This window comes from Pristis pectinata, chromosome 25 (genome assembly GCF_009764475.1).
Source record: "Pristis pectinata isolate sPriPec2 chromosome 25, sPriPec2.1.pri, whole genome shotgun sequence".
Lineage (NCBI taxonomy): Eukaryota > Metazoa > Chordata > Chondrichthyes > Rhinopristiformes > Pristidae > Pristis > Pristis pectinata.
This window is the reverse complement of record NC_067429.1, coordinates 1,210,426-1,227,955: the sequence shown is the minus strand read 5'-3', so window position 1 is coordinate 1,227,955 and position 17,530 is coordinate 1,210,426. Positions and strand designations below refer to the sequence as shown.

The 17,530-nt window shown below is 50.0% G+C and overlaps 1 protein-coding gene across 8 annotated transcripts in view; it reads left to right on the top strand.

Annotated features, from left to right (window-relative positions):
- Positions 1-17,530, top strand: part of LOC127583041 (growth factor receptor-bound protein 10-like) — a 112,395-nt gene that overhangs the window by 72,386 nt on the left and 22,479 nt on the right. For all 8 annotated transcript variants that reach the window (XR_007958197.1, XM_052038755.1, XM_052038750.1 and 5 more), the window contains 4 exons: positions 9,337-9,493; positions 11,891-12,012; positions 13,750-13,824; positions 14,009-14,146. Coding sequence is in view for 7 of the 8 variants with exons in the window: in XM_052038755.1 (XP_051894715.1) it covers positions 9,337-9,493; positions 11,891-12,012; positions 13,750-13,824; positions 14,009-14,146 (492 nt within the window). In the remaining variant the exon portion in view is untranslated. The remainder of the gene's footprint in view (positions 1-9,336; positions 9,494-11,890; positions 12,013-13,749; positions 13,825-14,008; positions 14,147-17,530) is intronic.

The window sequence follows — 17,530 nt, the reverse complement described above, 5'->3', positions numbered from 1 at the left end:
CCCCACCCCAGAGACCACTGCACCATCAGGGAGCGGTGCTGACACAGGGCTGCACTGTTTGAGGGGCAGTTCTGAGAGATGGAGGGTTGGTTCGGAGGAAGTGTTTTACTGTTGACAGAGCACTACAATGTCAAGGAGCAGGTCTCAGGCAGATCTCCCACATCAGTGGAGCAGCACTGAGGGAGTGTCACGCTGTTGAGGGGCAGCGCGGAGGAAGCCATGCATTCTTGAAAGATATAGTACTGAAGGACCCCCGCACCAGCACTCAGGGAGTGCTGCACTGTCAGAGAGGCAGGACTGCAGCAGAGCAGCCAAAATGCAGTACTGTTGAGAAACAAAGGACTGCAGATTCTGGAATCTAGACGATAAACACGATGATGCTGGAGGAACTCAGCAGGCCAGGCAGCATCCGTGGAGAAAAGCAGGCTGTCAACGTTTCGGGTCAGGACTCTTCTTCAGGACTGAAGATAGGAAAAGGGGAAGCCCAATGTATAAGAGGGAAAAGCAGAGCAGTGATAGGTGGACAAAAGAGGGGAGGTGGGGTGGGCACAGGGTGGTGATAGGTAGATGCAGGTAAGAGATAGTGATAGGCAGATGCGGGGGAGGAGGGGAGAGCAGATCCACCGGGGGATGGGGCAAAGATAAGGAGATAGAGAAACAAAAAGGAGGCTAGGAAAGGGAAGAAGCATGGTGGGGGGGGGAGTTGTGGGGAAGGGGGTGGGGAGATGCAGGTTGCAGTTACTGTTGAATTGTCAGAAGGGTGATACGGGATGGAAGATCAGTGCTGACAGTTCACTCGAGTGTTTGAGGGAGGTTCAAAGACAGAAATTGTCCCTGTGAATCCAGTTTAACAGCGTAGTGCAGTGTTACATACTCAAGTGAGTCAGGCAGTTGCAAGGATTCTGCTGTTAGTGGGTATTTGCAGGTTGAACATTGTCAGTTGAACAGCATCCAGAGGGGAGCTCAAGCCCTACAGCGCTCCCTCGGTGTGGCTAATGCAATGCAACTGACACTCCCCACAGCTGAACAGCTCCTTCCAAGCTGTGAAGAAATATGGAAATAATACCCTCGCTGAGTCACCACGATCAGCATCCTGGGGGTCACCGCAAACCAGAAACTCCACCGGACCCGCCACATGAGGGTACAGGAGCAGAGCAGAAATGTGAACTCCTTCCACAGCCACCCTGTGGGGCACCTTCAGCAGCACTGCGGCAGGTGGACAAGGTGGCACACCACCACCTTCCTAGGGGCAGAGGGATGGGCAGTGGCCTTGTCTCTGATGTCCAGACTGCAAAAAAATGAATGAATAAGAGACTTCTTTAGTTGTGGAACATGTGCTATAATTACCGTGATCGTCAGAGCAGGATCGTTCCAAACATCTGCTCACACATTCCAAGTTCCTGCATGTGTCCCTGTACATTCTCCTCCGCTGAAGTGTGAAGATGATCATTTTCATGCCATGGGTGTGAATAAGGCTCCGATATCTGTCCTCACCACAGGCTGTCCAACAAGCCTCTGCCCACACATCACTCAGGCTGTTGAATTCCTTTCCTGAACCTCTCCTCCTTACCCTAAAAACCTTCCTGTTTGACCAGGTCTGTCTCGATGTCAGATGCACAGTAAAGCAAGTTGTTTAGGTCAGATTTTGGAAGGTGGCTGGGGGACTGATCCCACATTTGATGTATAGCCTGGGGTATCATTAGGGCAGGAGGGCAAGGATCATGGACAAGGGGCAAAGTGTTAAGGAGGTGAGATTTGTTGGGGGGGGGGGGGATGTTGGGTGAGTGAAGGGTTGCTGTGCAGCTGGAAGATAGAGTGGGACATCATTGGGGTGGCAGGGGGACGACTGGAGACCAGCGTGCAATTGGAAGGGGACTGGAGAAGGAAGGGTGACGGGAAGGGAAGACCACCCGCCAATCTGTTCACAAACCGAGCCCAGGCCCTGACCCAGTGTCCTTGGGTACAGCTCCACGGGTGGACGGTGTGAGCCCAGTGTGTGATGTTGTCCACAGTGGGGACAATACTGGGGCAGCTCATTCTGCCCTCTCCCCTCCCACGCAATGACTGCAGTGACAGGGAGAGGTGCACAACCTCGCCTCTGCTGTCCTGTCACCCATGTTTCTTTGCTCTGGCAGGTGAACTCTTGTCTCGGTACCTGCCTGTTTTATACTTCAAAGGTCAGCCCCCAAGTTATATTTACAGCTTGTTCAGTGTTGCCTAGTGACAATAAATATAATGTCTAGACGCCAGTCATGCGTCATGATTTATGGCCACTATAAATAGACAGTGCTGAGTTAAGGGAACCCAATCTAAACAACTCACCAATGGGCCAAGTGCCTTAAAGTGACAGGCCTTTCCTACTTCAGTCAGTCTCACTGAAGCTGACTCAGTCGTGAGAGGTGGGGAGAGGCACGGCACGGTGCACTTTCAGCTCAGCGTTACGCTTCCTGCCTGACCAGGGAGGTAGCAGGACACGGCACTCAGAAAGCCAACACCAGCCCAAGTCATGCACAGTCACAGCCAACTGAGTCCTTAGAAAAGAAACGTGGAAAGCCTAAACCACTGAAGAAGGCCATTCAGCCCATCAGGTCCATGCCAGTTGAGAAACCCACCCAGTCTCGTCCTACTTGCCAGCACTGAGTCTCCAGCCCTGTAGGTCACGGCTCTTCACACAAATCCAGCTACAGTCTAAGTGTGAGGAGATGTTCTCCTTCTGTTGTGCTTTCAGACATTGCACATCCTACCTCCCTCTGGCCTCATCCCCTCCAATACTGCCCTCACTCTCTGCCCCCGCTGGTTGACCCCTCTGCCAAGAACAGCTGATCCTGTCCATTAATTCACTCGAGACTTCCAGCATACAGCTGCCCAGTAAATACCTGGTTTATTCCTTCTTCCTCTTCCAAACAACAGTACAGTCCTCCAGTCCTCCGGAACCACAAAGGTTGGAACATGACGATCTCAGTGACCACAGTTCCTCCCTTTCACCTAAAGTCGTAGAAACAAGCAAAAAAAAAGACCGAGTGGTAGATTAAGAGAACACAAATAGAGAATGAGGGTAAACTTGGAAGGAGCATAAAAGAGACTGTAAAAGCCTCTGCAAGTATATAAAGCAAAGCCAGTGAAGGCAATAGCAGTCCCTTACAGTCAGAAATGGGAGAATTTGTAATGGAGAGCACAGACATGACAGAGAAATTAAACAAATACTTTGGTTCTAACTTCCTGGAAGAAAACGTAAATAATTTGCCAGAAATGCCAAAGAACCAATTAAAAGGCGGAGCTACAGGAAATTAATGAACAATGGGACTGAATGCAGACAAATCCGCAGGGTCTGATCAGCAGCATTCCAGAATCCTTCTCCATGGAACCAGTAGGTATGCAGGTCGTCATCCAGGCTCCCGGAGGTTGCGGAATGGTTCCTGCACATCAGAGGGTGGCAAGTGTAACATCACTACTTAAAAAGTAGGGAGAAAGAAAACAGCGAAAGACATCTGGGTCTGTTTTCCCTGGAGCGGAGATGGGTGGGGGGTGAACCCAAATCACCGCTGATAACATGAACAGCCGAAGCCCAAGCACTGATTCTCGTGATGTCCCGCTGCTAACACCTGCTTGTCAATCAATTTTCCCCCTTCATTATCCCCAATGCCACGTGCTTCAAAGTTATGAGGGAGGTCGATAGGGTTGGTAGTCAGAATGTTTTTCCCATGGTGGGGGTAAGACAAGAGGGTTCAGGTTTAAGGTGAGAGGGAGGTGGTGTAGAGGGGAATTGAGGGCGAATCTGGAAAGGCACTACAGTAGGAGTGGTGGAGGCAGAGGCTCATTTACGAAGCATCTGGATGAGCTCTTGAATCACCAAGGCAGAGTATTTGGACCGAATGCGGGTAATGGGATTGGTGTAGATGGGTGCAAAGGCTGGCATGAACACAATGGGCCGAAGAGCCTGTTTCTGTACTGTACAACTCTGTGACTGTACAGTCTGGTTAGCCTAATGTCAGGAGTAGGGAAAGTGTAAAAGCCTTTCAGAAAGGATGTGATAAGAGGACACTTAGAAAATATCAATGGCATTAAACAAAGTGGAAGTCTTATCTGAGGATGTAACTGATAGAATCGATGAAGGACGACCTGTGGATGTGGTGTGTTTGTAGTTTCAGAAGGCATTTGAAGAAGTCTGACATTAGAGGCTAGTGTGTAAACTTAACGTACGTGGCATTGGGGATAATCCATAGGCCGAGACTGGAAATTCATTGACAGGTGCTAGCAGCAGGATGACACAAGTGTCGGTGCTTGGTTTCCAGCTATTCATCTTATCAACAGTGATTTGGGTGAGGGAATTAAATTTAATATTCCTGAGTTTGCCGGTGCCACACGACAGGATGGGATTGTGATTTGTGGGGATGGTGCAAAAATGCATCTCTGGAATGCACTGCCTGAGAGAATGGTTGCAACTGGGTCACTGAGGCATGTGAACACGTGGATCGCCCAGGCATAGAGGGTTATGGCTCAGTGCTGGGCGATGGATAATGCGAAAGGGTCAGCCTAGTTAAGATGGGCTGAATGGCCTGTTTCCATGCTGTACAATTCCATGATTCAAAGCTTCAAAGAGGCTTTAAGAGAATTTAGCTGACACGAGTGAGTGGGCAAATACAGATGCAGTAAATCGTGAATAAATGTGAAATTATCCACTTCTGCAGGGAAATGCAGGGTATTATTTAAATGGTGATAGATTGGGACATGTGGATGTACTAAGAAATCTGAGTGCCTTTGTACAGTCACAAAGACAAACATACAGGTGCAGAAGGAAGTTATAAGTGATACGCTGGGCTTCATGGCAAGTAGTTTTAAGTACAGGATGTCGTATAATTATGTAGAGCTTTGGTGAGATCACGCCTGGAGTGTTGTGTGCAGTTTTGGTCATACCAGAGAGGGGGTGTAAGGAGTGTGCACCAGTGGGATGGTGGGACTGTCATGCAGGAAGGAATCGGATTAACCACTGTGGTTTGGAAGAATGAGCTGAGATCCCATTGAAACGTACAACATTCCAACAGGGCTTGACAGCCTGGAGCAGGGAGATGTTTCCTCTGGCTTGGGAGGTCAAGAACTGTGGGTCACAGTCTCAGGATAAGGGGCAAGGCATTTAGAACTGAGATGAGAAGAATTTTCTTCACCTGATGTGGATTACATATCTAAACATAAAGACATCGAGGAGTATCGGGAGAGAGTGGGAATATGGAAAACAAACAATCTGCTGGAGTAACTCAGCAGGTTGAGTTCTCGTGGTGAGTCTTGGTAAAAACGTGGTCGTAGAGGCAGGGCAGTGGAAAGCACAGAGAGGATCTCACAGAACTCCCGTCGGAGAGAGGGGGAAAGCTTCAAAGTTGAGTGGGAATGTGGTGTTGGGATAGATGATCAGGCGGATCGTATTGTGGAGAATGTTCAAAGGCTGAGTGACCCATGACCATTACTATTTTACGATTTTTCTTTGTTTCTCTCTGGGCTCAGCAATTTACCTCATTTCAATGATGCTCAAACCCTTGGTACTGCCTGTGTAGCAAAGTTTATCCCACATCAGCACCATCCCCACTCTCACAAAGGCAGCCACAAAGGACCTTACGCCGGCCTCTGCTTTCACACATGGCCCACTGTTTCGTCCTGATGTTTCCTTCAATGTCCTCTTGCTATTTATGTAATTAGGAAACATCTTTGGATTTTCTTTGATTTTACTTGCAATGTATTTTCATGCCCCCTTTTTGCTTTCTGAATTTCCCCTTCAGTTGGGCTGCAGGGCTCCAGTGAGTACATTACTGGGCTAACAATTAGAGTTCTGGATGTTAAGTTACAGTGTGAGTGAGTCCTGATTTGGCATCTGGGGAATTTAAATTCAAGCAATTAAATGAGTCTGGAATTTTAAACGAAGTCTGGGTGACAGTAAGGATGGAACCACCGGATTCCTGTAAAATTCCATTTGGTTTGGTAAGGAGCCAGCCTCACCCTTATGCAATTCCACACCCACCAATCGGTTGAGTGTTAGTGGCCTCCTGGGTTCAGAGAAGGCTAAAGAGGGGCAATAACTTCTGCCTTTGCCACCGGTCCACAACCCATAAGGAATTAAATTTTCATCCCTGCCTTCCTATGTACTGTAGGGTTTCTGCTGCAAGCTCTCGGTGTCCAGCTTCCTCTCCTGCCTTATCACACTGCCCCTGCACCCCATCAGATGGGATATTATAGATTTGGCAGCCTCACCTTTTACCACATTTATCCTGAATCTTCATCTCAAACATTCTCCCACAGCCATGACTCTGATTTACCTTCAGGTAGCTGAACCCAGTCCACTTTTGCTCGATCATTTCTCAGTTTGGCAACTTTTTCCTTCCCCCAGTCTAAACCTCTGCTCCTCGTTTATCCGTGGCCTTCACCGCCACCGTGTCAGGCACAAATGAATTGCGATCACTTCCACAAAGATGACCTCCCCCCAATCCACCTGTCCGGCTTCATTCCCACGCCAAACCCAGAGCTGTTCCCAGCTCCACTTGTTAGGTTTGCTGTGTACACACTGGCTGGAGGTGTTTCAGTAATACTAGTGAATTTTGAACTCAGTAATTCTGTTCCTTTGCAGGCTTAGGTTACTTGTGTCATGGGGGTGCTGTTAGAGCTGGGGTGAGTGAATTGCTGTGAACGTAATTATATTGCCCCACACCCAGTTGTGGGAGTCCCTGAGAGACAGAGCAGCAGTCTGCTGCAGCCCAGGTTTATTTCAAGAGTTTCAATACTTTCACTTAGTTTAAACAGTACTTATTTATTATTTATTTGGCAGACATTGTAGAAGTGAGAAGAACTAACAGAATATTGATGCCTATTGTATTCCTCCCAGAGAACTGATGCAGAACTTCCTTTAAGAAGGCACAGCGGAAGGGAGTTTGGTCCGGCCAATGTAGCGCATTGAAAGCAAGAAGAGTGGCAAAATGTTGGGGTACAGATCGATTGGAGGGGCAGAGGGGCATATGGTCAGGAGACACTCGAGGGGCAGAGGGGCGTAGGGTCAGGAGACACTTGAGGGGCAGAGGGGCATAGGGTCAGGAGACACTCGAAGGGCAGGGGTAGGGTCAGGAGACACTCGAGGGGCAGGGGTAGGCTCCTGCTGGACAGATCATTGAAAGCACCAGGCCAGATTAAGAAGTTTGCTTCTGAAGAGCAAGGTCGGGAGGCAGTGCTGACAAAGCCCAGCCTCGGTTGGAGCCCAAGGTCTCCACTGCTCAATCCCATGAAGGAGAAAGGAAAGAGTGGACTCACTGAAGTAGATGTCGGATGTGGGAGTGGGTCGCTGTCAGGGAGAGCTGAATGGTGTGAGGTTTGTCCATCCAAGGAGTGGCGACACTGAGGGGTTCTGGCTTGAGTTTTCACGTTTGTGAATCACCCACTCAGCTGGGTGTGCTGAAGGTGTTTCCCTGACCGAGAGTGACCTGAACCAGGGGCCGTGGGGGAATTCGGGGAAAATCCTCCCCCCAGAGAGCTGGGATCAGGGAGAACAGCTGGCGGGCATGAGGAGAAGCTGGAGAAACCCACGGGGGAGATGGGATATGAGGAAGGGGGGAGGTGGGGGATGTGAGGGTCTTGAGGGGGAGGGGGATGTCGATGGGTTGTGAGGGAGGGGGAAGTCGATGGGTTGTGAGGGAGGGGGAAGTGAGGGAGATGGGATGTGAGGGGGAGTGGAGGGAGAAGGAGGTGAGGGAGGAGGTGAGGGAGAGGGGGTGTGAGGGGTGGGGAGGGAGATGTGAGGGAGGGGGATGAGAGGAGGAAGTGAGGGGGATGACATGTGAGGGAGGGGAGGTGAGGGAGAGGAGGATGTGAGGGAGGGGGGAGGTGGAGGTGAGGGAGGGGGAGATCAGGGGAGGTGGGGGGAGGAGGTGAGTTAGGAGGAGGTGAGGGGAGCAGGTGAGGGGGAGGGGGATGTGAGGGAGCAGGAGGTGAGGGGGAGGAGGTGAGGATGTGGGAGAGGAGGATGTGAGGGAGGGGAATGTGAGGGGGAGGGGGATGGGGGATAGGTAAGTGTAGGGGAGGTTGGTGAGGAGGAGGAGCCCTCACCTAATGCTGAGGGTTGAGACCAGTTGTCATGAATTAATCTGCCGGTAGGGTTTGGTGCTGAGTGACGCCCCAGGACCTGTGCTGTAACCTGAGCTGTGGCAGCAGAAAGCATCTGCTTTCTGTTCCACAGCGAGTTTCAGGCACAGACACACAATATGGTCCTTGTACAATTGTCATTCTCATCTGTCAGTGAACGTCCTGGTGTGACAAAGAAATGATTATGGGCTGCATCTGATAACCATTGCCACGGATAATGCTTTGCACCTGCCCAAGGTACGCCAGGCTGTCTCGTTGCCTCGGTAACAGTGATGCTCTGGATTCTGATCTTGGCTGGACCAGAGCTTTCTTTTAATAATTACAATGTTACCTGCCCTCACTGAGTGCACGACGAACCAAGGCAAATCAATCAGTCAGGTTCAGTCCACAGCAGCGGCAGAGTCTGCAATGAGTGAAGCTCTGTTCCTGCTTTCACGCTCTTCAGTCACACACCTTGGTGCCTGAGAGTTAACAAGGAGCTGTTTGTAGCCCACACCCTCTCCTGGCAAGCTGCCTGCAGCAGTCTATCAACAGGGACAGCCAAGGAAACAGGTTGGATGAGAGTGTGGCTATTAATTTGCATTATCAGTCAGTGCTGAAGTGATTACAGACAACACAGAGCCTAGCCCTCAACACAGCGCAAGCACCAGACTGGGCTCACTGTGTGTCAACTGCCCTGCTCTCACCTCAGGCTCAGACTCCCAGCTAACCCTGGTGGTCCACACCAGCTAACCCTGGTGGTCCACACCTGCTAACCTTGGTGGTCCACACCATCTAAGCCTGGTGGTCCACACCCACTAACCCTGGTGGTCCACACCCGCTACCTTGGTAGTCCACACCAGCTAACCCTGGTGGTCCACACCCGCTAACCCTAGTGGTCCACAACATCTAACCTTGGTGGTCCACACCCGCTACCTTGGTAGTCCACACCAGCTAACCCTAGTGGTCCACACTGGCTGACCCTTGTGGTCCACACCAGCTAAACGGTGGTCCACACTGGCTGACCTTGGTGGTCGACACCCACTAACCCTGGTGGTCCACACCAGCTAACCCTGGTGGTCCACGCCAGCCAGCTCTGGTGGTCCACGCCAGCCAGCTCTGGTGGTCCACACCAGCTAACCCTGGTGGTCCACGCCAGCTAACTCTGGTGGTCCATGCCAGCTAACCCTGGTAGTCCACACCAGCTATCGGCTCCCCTAGTCTCACCCTCGCTGTATTTTGCAGGTTATTACAATCTTCAGTGAAGATGGAATGCGGAGGTCACTTGAAGTGACAGGGACGGTGACAGCTCGAGATGTCTGCTGCCTGCTGGTGGAGAAGAATCGCTGTGTGGATGAGGAGAGCTGGGCTCTGCTGGAGGCCCACCCTGACACAGCACTGGGTGACTGCACAGGGACCCCTCCAACCTCCCTCTCCCCTGCCCAACCCTTACCCCTGGCCATCTCCCTACCCCTATACCATCACACACCACCCCTCATCCTCCACTCCCTCACTCCTCATCATTCTCACACATCCTCACAACCCTCCCCCTCCCTCCATCCACACCCGTCACCACCATACCCCTTCCCCCTGCCCTGAAGCGTTGATCGTCTCCCATTCCTTCCCCTTCCCATCCAATACATCTCATCCCAACCCCTCAGCCCGAATCTCAGAGTTAGCAGAACACAGAACACAGAGCAGTACAGCACAGGACAGGCCCTTCGGCCCACCATGTCTGTGCTGACCATGATGCCAATTTAAACTGATCCCATCTGCCTGCACGTGGTCCACATCCCTCCATTCCCTGCATATTCATTTCCTATCCAACAGCCTCTTTAACACCCCTATCGTATCTGCCTCCACCCTCTCCCCTGGCACCCACCACTCTCTGTGTAAAAACTTGCTCCACACATCTCCTTCAAACTTTCCCCCTCGCACCTTAAATCTATGCCCTCTAGTATTTGACATTTCTGCCCTGGGAAAATGACTCTGACTGTCTACTCTATCTGTGCACCTCATCATCCCCTCAGCCCCCACCGCTCCAGAGTTTGTCCAACCTCTCCTAAAGCTCATACTCTCTATTCCAGGCAACATCCTGGTGAACCTCTTCTGCACCCTCTCCACAACCTCCACATCCTTCCTGTGACAGGGCGACCAGTTACTCTGGGGAAAGGTGCGTCCCTTCCTCCTCTCTCAGAGCTGCATTAGAATGCAGCCAGTCACATCCGGCAGCCAACACCACTTTTCCCAGTGGACAGTGAGTAGCCGTGAATCAATTCAGTCAGTCTGTGTCTCAGAGAGCGAGGGTGTCCACAGCAGCCCCTCTGTCTCTCACCTGGCTGTTGGCTCAGGCACAGGCTCGATTGTCCATGGCTCTGACAACCTACTGCTCTGCAGTACAAGGACTCAAGTAAAGATCCGATCCTCTCCCTCGGTATCGTATCAGGGAAGCGTCACCCCAGCTCCTTGCACTTCTTTATGAAACAAACAGGAGTTCTTCCCAACAGGTAGAGCAGAGGTTGGGGGCACAACCCCTTTCCTCATGAAGTGTGAGCTAATCTCCCCACTGCTCCTCCCATCTCTTTTCCCACCACCCGGGACACACCCTCTTCTCGTTACTACCATCAGGAGGAGGTACAGGAGCCTGAAGACCCCCACTCAGCGATTCAGGAGCAGCTTCTTCCCTTCCACCATCAGATTTCTGAACGGTCCATGAACCCATGAACACTCGCTCGTTATTCCTCTTTCGCACTATCTATTTATTTTCGTAAATTGTAGTAATTTTGATGTCTTCATGTCCTGCACTGTACGGCTGCTGCAGAACAACACATTTCACGACATATGTCAGTGATAATGAACCCAGTTCTGATTTTGATTTCCTCCAGCACCAAATCCAACCTCACCCCAAACCCCATCCCCCACCCCAAATCTCAGCCCCCATCCCACCCCAAACCCATCCCACCACCCCAAACTTCACCCCCCACCTCAAACCCCATCCCCCACCCCAAACCCCAGCCCCCATCCCACCCCAAACCCCACCCCCCACCCCAAACCCCAGCCCCCACCCCAAACCCCATCCCACCCCAAACATCCCACCACCATTCCTACCCCCACCTGCCTCTTCCTACAATTCTATCCCTCCTCACTAACACATTCCCCACAATCAGCACCTCCCCCACCAGCACCCCCCCACCAGCACCCCCATACCCCACCAGCACCACCCCACCAGCACCCCCACACCCCACCCACCCCTTCTCCCAATCCCCCTTCCCTCTGCCACTCTGGTGGAGCTGCATGCACAGTGGTTGAGGTGATTCATGAAAAAGTCACAGATTGAACTTCCAAGCTCCAAGGTTCTTTGATCTAAAATGGAACAGAGTACTTTCTAACTAGTGAATACTAGTGAATACTTTCTAACTCGTGAATAGCCAGAAGCTGTGGAGGTTCAAAGAGACTTGGGGGCTGTTAGGCAGATCAGTAAAATGCAGACAAATCATCAAAAAGATGAATTGAATGTTGGCCTTTGTGACACAGGGCCCTGATCATGGTGTGGGGGCAGTTATGTTAAATTATGGTGAGATATTATGCAAACTGGGGTTAAATTCCTGAAGTTTAGAAAATTAAAGAATGATTTAATGAATCAAATTGAGTAGTGGAGCTCACTGGAGACGTGGTCAGGATCGGGAGAGATAGGCCACAGCTCAGCTTCTCTTCACTGACAGGTGGAAGAAGCAGGAGGACACAACTGGCTTCCTCTTCCCGAGTTCCACTAACTCGTTTCTCTCTGTATCTGCCGCAGAAAGGTACTTGGAGGACCACGAGTTGTTGGTAGAGCTCCAAGCAACCTGGCCAGTCAACAACGGAAGCAAGTTCATCTTCAGGAAGCACTACGCAAAATATGAGTTTTTCAGGAATCCTGAGGTAGGATCCATCTGGAAGTTTGGCAGCGTTGACCTCTCTGTCTTCTAGACAGCTCTGGACAAGCAGATCATGACTTTAAATAGTAAAACACAGACAATTATTCCCAAAAAAAACCTCAACATTCAAATATAGCCATCTCCAAATTAGCCCTTGAGCAGATTAAATTTGTAGTGGCTGGAAGTGTCAATGAGATTAAACTAAATTTGATTCCTTAAGTTACTGCAATGCCATATTTGACTTGAACTGTGTGGGAAATGGTGCTCGGGTTAGATCAGAGGTACCTTGTGCGAGACACATCGCAGGCATTGGCCAGCGGGGACCAATGGCCTGTTTCTGTATTGAAAATCTGTTTTAATTGTTTGTTAGTTTCCTACCAGAGAAATCTTTCTCAGAGCAGAACCCTGATTACCTGCCCAGTGGCGCACACTCTGGGGCCAGGGCCACATCCAGATCAAAGCTGGTCCCACCCGGCACTTAACTCATGCACAGGTCTGAATGTTCGTTGGCTAATGTCCTGACCTTGATTGACTGGGAGCAGAGATTTCCACTGGAATGGTCACATCAGGAGGAGACCCAGCACCTGGCTGATGTCGGGGTTCCACGGGATGGACCATTCAAATCTGAGCCCCACTGACAGTCAAAGGTTCATAAATTGATCTTGGAGACAGAAGTCTCCGGCAAAGGGGAAGTGAAGGGGGCAGGAGTGAGGAGGCAGGAGGGGGCAGGAGGCGTAAGGAGTGAGGGGGCAGGAGAGGGCAGGAGTGAGGGGGTAGGAGTGAGGGGGCAGGTGTGGGAGCAGGAGTGAGGGGGCAGGAGTGAGGGGGCAGGAGTGAGGGGGCAGGAGTGGGGGGGGCAGGAGTGGGGGCAGGAATGGGGGCAGGAGTGAGGGGGCAGGAGTGATGGGGCAGGATTGGGCAGACAGAGATAGCAGGGGAACTGACATGGTATTTTATTAGAGTCATAGAGTCATACAACATGGAAACAGGCCCTTCGGCCCTTCTGGTCCATGCCAACCAAGATTCCCATTTTCCTGTGTTTGGCCCACATCCCCCTAAACCTTTCCGATCCATGGACCTGTCCAAGTGCCTTTTAAGTGTTGTTAAGTGTTGCCACTTCCTCCGGCAGCTTATTCCATATACGGACCACCCTCTGGGTGAAAAAGTTGCCCCTCAGGTCCCCATTAAATCTCTCCCCTCTCACCTTAAACCTGTGCCCTCTGTGGTTCTTGATTCCCCAACCCAACAGGTTTAATAATTAAAACTGGGATTAATTTATAAAGCTGTGAATATTGTAAACAGACAAACTCTTCCAACAAGCTACGGCATTTGTCTCTTTAGAACTGATTAAAATATCAGAACTGTATGTTAAAGTGAACAATATTTCTAGTAAATGAGCTCTGAAGTCTTTTGGATCATCAGTCTGCCCTCCTCACACAAATAATCATTACACACATTGTGCACCACAAGCGGGCACTGCCCCGATGGACACAGGTTAAGTAAATTCACTGGGTGTTGGTATCAGTATCCAGAGCTACAAGAAGTGTCGCAACAGAGTAAACCAGTGAGAACAATGAGCAAGGTGAAATGTTCTGATCATTTCCTTTGGCAGGAAGTCACCAGGGTGAGGTTGAATTAAAATGTTTTCTGATACAGGGAAGATGAGTTTAAAAATTACTGAGACAGGCCTTGGGTAAGGGAGAGTTTTCCAATCTGATGATCACACTTCTCTTCTCCACAGACATTTTTCCCGATGCACTTGTTAGCAGGAAGTCTGGAAGGTAACGCAGGAATTGCACAAGCACAGGTGACACAGGTGAGACGCAGCCTGACACACTCACCTATGTGGTCTGGCACACATTGTGATAAGCAGTGGCCCACAGGGGTAAAGGGGATAGCACGAATGATCTTCAGGAACTACTTTTGGTTTGTTTTGCCTTTAGTTTGAGGGGGTTACTCTGTTTTCCAAGCATTTAAAGTAAACCTTTTTCTCCTTCAAGAATTTCCTAAATGCCAGGAACTGTCCTGAGATACAGGGGTTTCTCCACCTGAAAGATAAAGGAAAGAAAACTTGGAGACGGTTGTATTTCTTCCTGAGGAGATCAGGGTTCTACTACTCCACCAAAGGCACGTCCAAGGTGAGTGAATGTCCCAAGACACTTACACTCACCAACAAGCCAGTGTACGTCCTTGTGGCACATGACATGGCCGCATCTGACAGTGAGATTGTGGCAATACATCACATGCCATCTAACTGCAGCAACATCATGTGATGCTCCTTCCATCGAGATTAATCAATACAATATGTGATTCAAAAGTTCTCAGTTACTCTCCCAGCCAAACCACTCCCTTTCCTGTGTGAAGTTGTGCCAATGGGAGGGTGCGGAATCCCATTGTCAGGCTGGTACTTGTGCAGGAAGTGTTTTTATGTTGGATGGTTTAGAGGGAATGGGTCAGTCTGCCCAGCTGCACCGTACCAGAGTGTATGCCCCACACCAGCCTCCCACATCTGTTCCTTCCCTGCTCAGCTGTTTATCCAGCAGCTTTCAACCCACATTGTAACTTATCCCTGATTCCATATGCTGGTCTCAGTTTGCACAACCTCAGGCTACTCTCTGCTTCACCTTCTCTTAATTCTTCAAACTACTCAAATGTTGGTCAGGAAAGACTTACACTTTTGAAATGGAGACACCAGAGTCAGCAGATGCTGGAATGTGTGGAAAATAGCTAACTCCTGGAGGAATTCAGTGGGTCAGGCAGCATCTGTGGAGGCAGAGGGACAGCTGATGTTTCAGGTCGGTCAGGAATGAGGCAGGTTCTCTACCCAGTGTCAACCATCCCTCTGCCTCCACCGATGCTGCCTGACCTGCTGAGTTCCTCCAGTAGTCTGTTTTTTCACTCCTAAACTTTCAAAAGCCTTGCCCACTCCTTTTTCACATATCTTCAGTTTTTCTAGTACTGCTTTGTGTAGGAATTCCATTCCCTCTGACTGACGTTAAGCCAAGTGATCTGCAGTCCCCTGGTGGTCAACCATCTCCTCACACCTCCCTTTCCTAATCATTCTTTGCCAATAGTGCTTCTGCTACCTTCTTTTAAAATTTGTTTGTCCAATCAATCCAGACCATGTGTGAAGACTTTTTAAATTAATCAACAAACTTCCCTCTTTATTCCTCAATTGTCCTGATCGGTTGTGCTACTATGTCCACTCTGTTGGTCCCCCTGCCAGAGTAGCATATGTACTGATTGAACCCATCTGGTGTGAAGTTAATGATTCTCTAGTCTGTTCAGATCCAGGGAGGAAATCCTAGACATCTCTTTTATTACACAACCTTCCTACAGTAAACGTGATATCATTGTTCTATCCTCGCTGATATTTCTGCTGCTGTAGTCTAGGTGCCCCTCTGCTCTCTCCTGTGGCCCTCCACACTCCTCCTACATTGCACTTCCTCTCTCCCTACCAGACCAGTCCCCAACTCCTCCCCACACCCTGCCTGAGAACCTCCTGCATCCACACAGAGCCTCCCAAGTGGAAACGGCCACAAGACCTTTAAGAAGCAATAGCAGACAGAACTCATGTTGAGGTTCTAAACTTGGCATGGGAGAGGACCTTGGGGATGATGTAATTGTGACCACCTTCAGGGAAGGAGACAAGGATCTAGGTGAATGGAACTAGAGAGAGGTCTGCCTGCTGTCCCCCACTGAGAACTCATCACCAGGATCTACCTCAACCACCCCCTGCCTGTGGCCAAAGAGGTGCTCCTGGAATGACGGAGTGGATTCTGTCCGTTGAGAGTATCTGGAGGACGTAGTCATCACTGCTCAGCGGTGCCAAGAGGAACGCAGTGAAGAGCATCAACTGCAACTGTGCTTGGACTTTTTAGATCTCACAAAAGACTCATTGGAGAGGGACTGGGCACTTAAATCTGTCTGGCCTTGGAAATTTAAGCTTATGTCTGCTTCATGATGATATGCAGACCGTCCACAACAACCTGATCTCAGCCCAGACAGGTGGTGTGCAAGGCTGAATCATCACCCCAACATTTTGCTCCATGTTTCTAACTGCAGTGTGGGAACTATCCAACCTACGTTGCCCGTAGTCCAGACCGAAGGTCACCCTACTCTCGACTGAACCGCGGTATGCAGACAACACTGCATACGTGTACTGTCGGAGACTGACGTCCAAGTCATCATCCAATTCTACTCTGAAATTCAGGAGAATCTCTGCACTTAATATCTGCAAAACAAAGGTCTCCTGCCAGTTTGACCCCACTGCACAATACCGTCCTCCACAATAAAGGTACATGATGAGACCCTGGAAAACATAGGCCCCTCCCCCATCCCGGGAGTTACCTCCCATCTCAGATCCCGATGATAAAATTCACACCGACTTCAGTGCACCAGCACAGTCTGTGACCATCTGAGGGAAAAGAGTGTTGGAAGAGCAAAACTTCAAACCCTGCCCAAAACTCATGGTGCACTGGCACCTGTGATCCCTGCCCTCCTGTTTGCTACTGAGGCATGGACCTCCTACAGCAGGCACCTAAAGCACAGGGGAGCTGCCACCAGTGCTGTCTGCAAAACTTCTCAATCCATGTTAGGGTAAACAACCCAATAACAGTGCCCTCTCCTGAGCCAACATTCCCATGCATTGTAACCCCAATTACACCTCCGATGGGAAGGCTCCAGGATTCCAAAAGAGATGCACGATTCCAAGCTCTGACACATCATGAGATTACTGAGTGGACAAAGGAAAATATTCAAGGGGGTTCCCAGAAGTGTAACATCCCCACCGAGTCCAGGGAATCCTTGGCCCATGAGCACTCAAAACAGAAGGAGCATTCAGAATGGTACTGAGACCCTGGGGTCCAGACTCCCAGTGTAAGCAACAGAAGGAGCACACCACCCCCCATTCTACCCACTCCACACACTCCACCAAACACCCCTTGCCCATCTGCGGAAGAATATGCAGATCCCACGATGACCTCAACAGTTACCTGACAACCCACAGAACTGGAGTAAATGCAAGTTATCCTCCATCTGAGGCACCACTTACAAAAAGGAAGAAGTTGTGTACAAACTGTTCAAACTTACTCTGGACGTGGAATGGCAGCGTGGTGAATGAGTCAGCAATCTCCTGGATCTGATGTCTGTTTATTTGAATCTGGGTATTAACCACAATTGCACAGATTTGCTGATCTTAGATCTGAAGTAGAAAAGGAAGAGATTTAAATTATTTTGTGAACACAGGATCTGCCAGCATGAATCTTGAAGTCAGAGTTAATTACAGGGTGCAAAACTGAAGGAACTTGCAAACGCATGTAGGAGCTAAAGTCCACCATTCCTTTGTGTGTTCTTGAAAAATCCTTTGATGAGTTAATGACAGCGTGTACCTTCCAAGCAGAAAGGACGAATCGCGTTGAAGATATGAGGGGACAGATTTACTGTGAAGTCAGGATTTGGAAGATTGCTAAACTAGTTTAAAGGATTAAAGGATTGTTTCTGCTGCGGGCTAGAGGAATGCA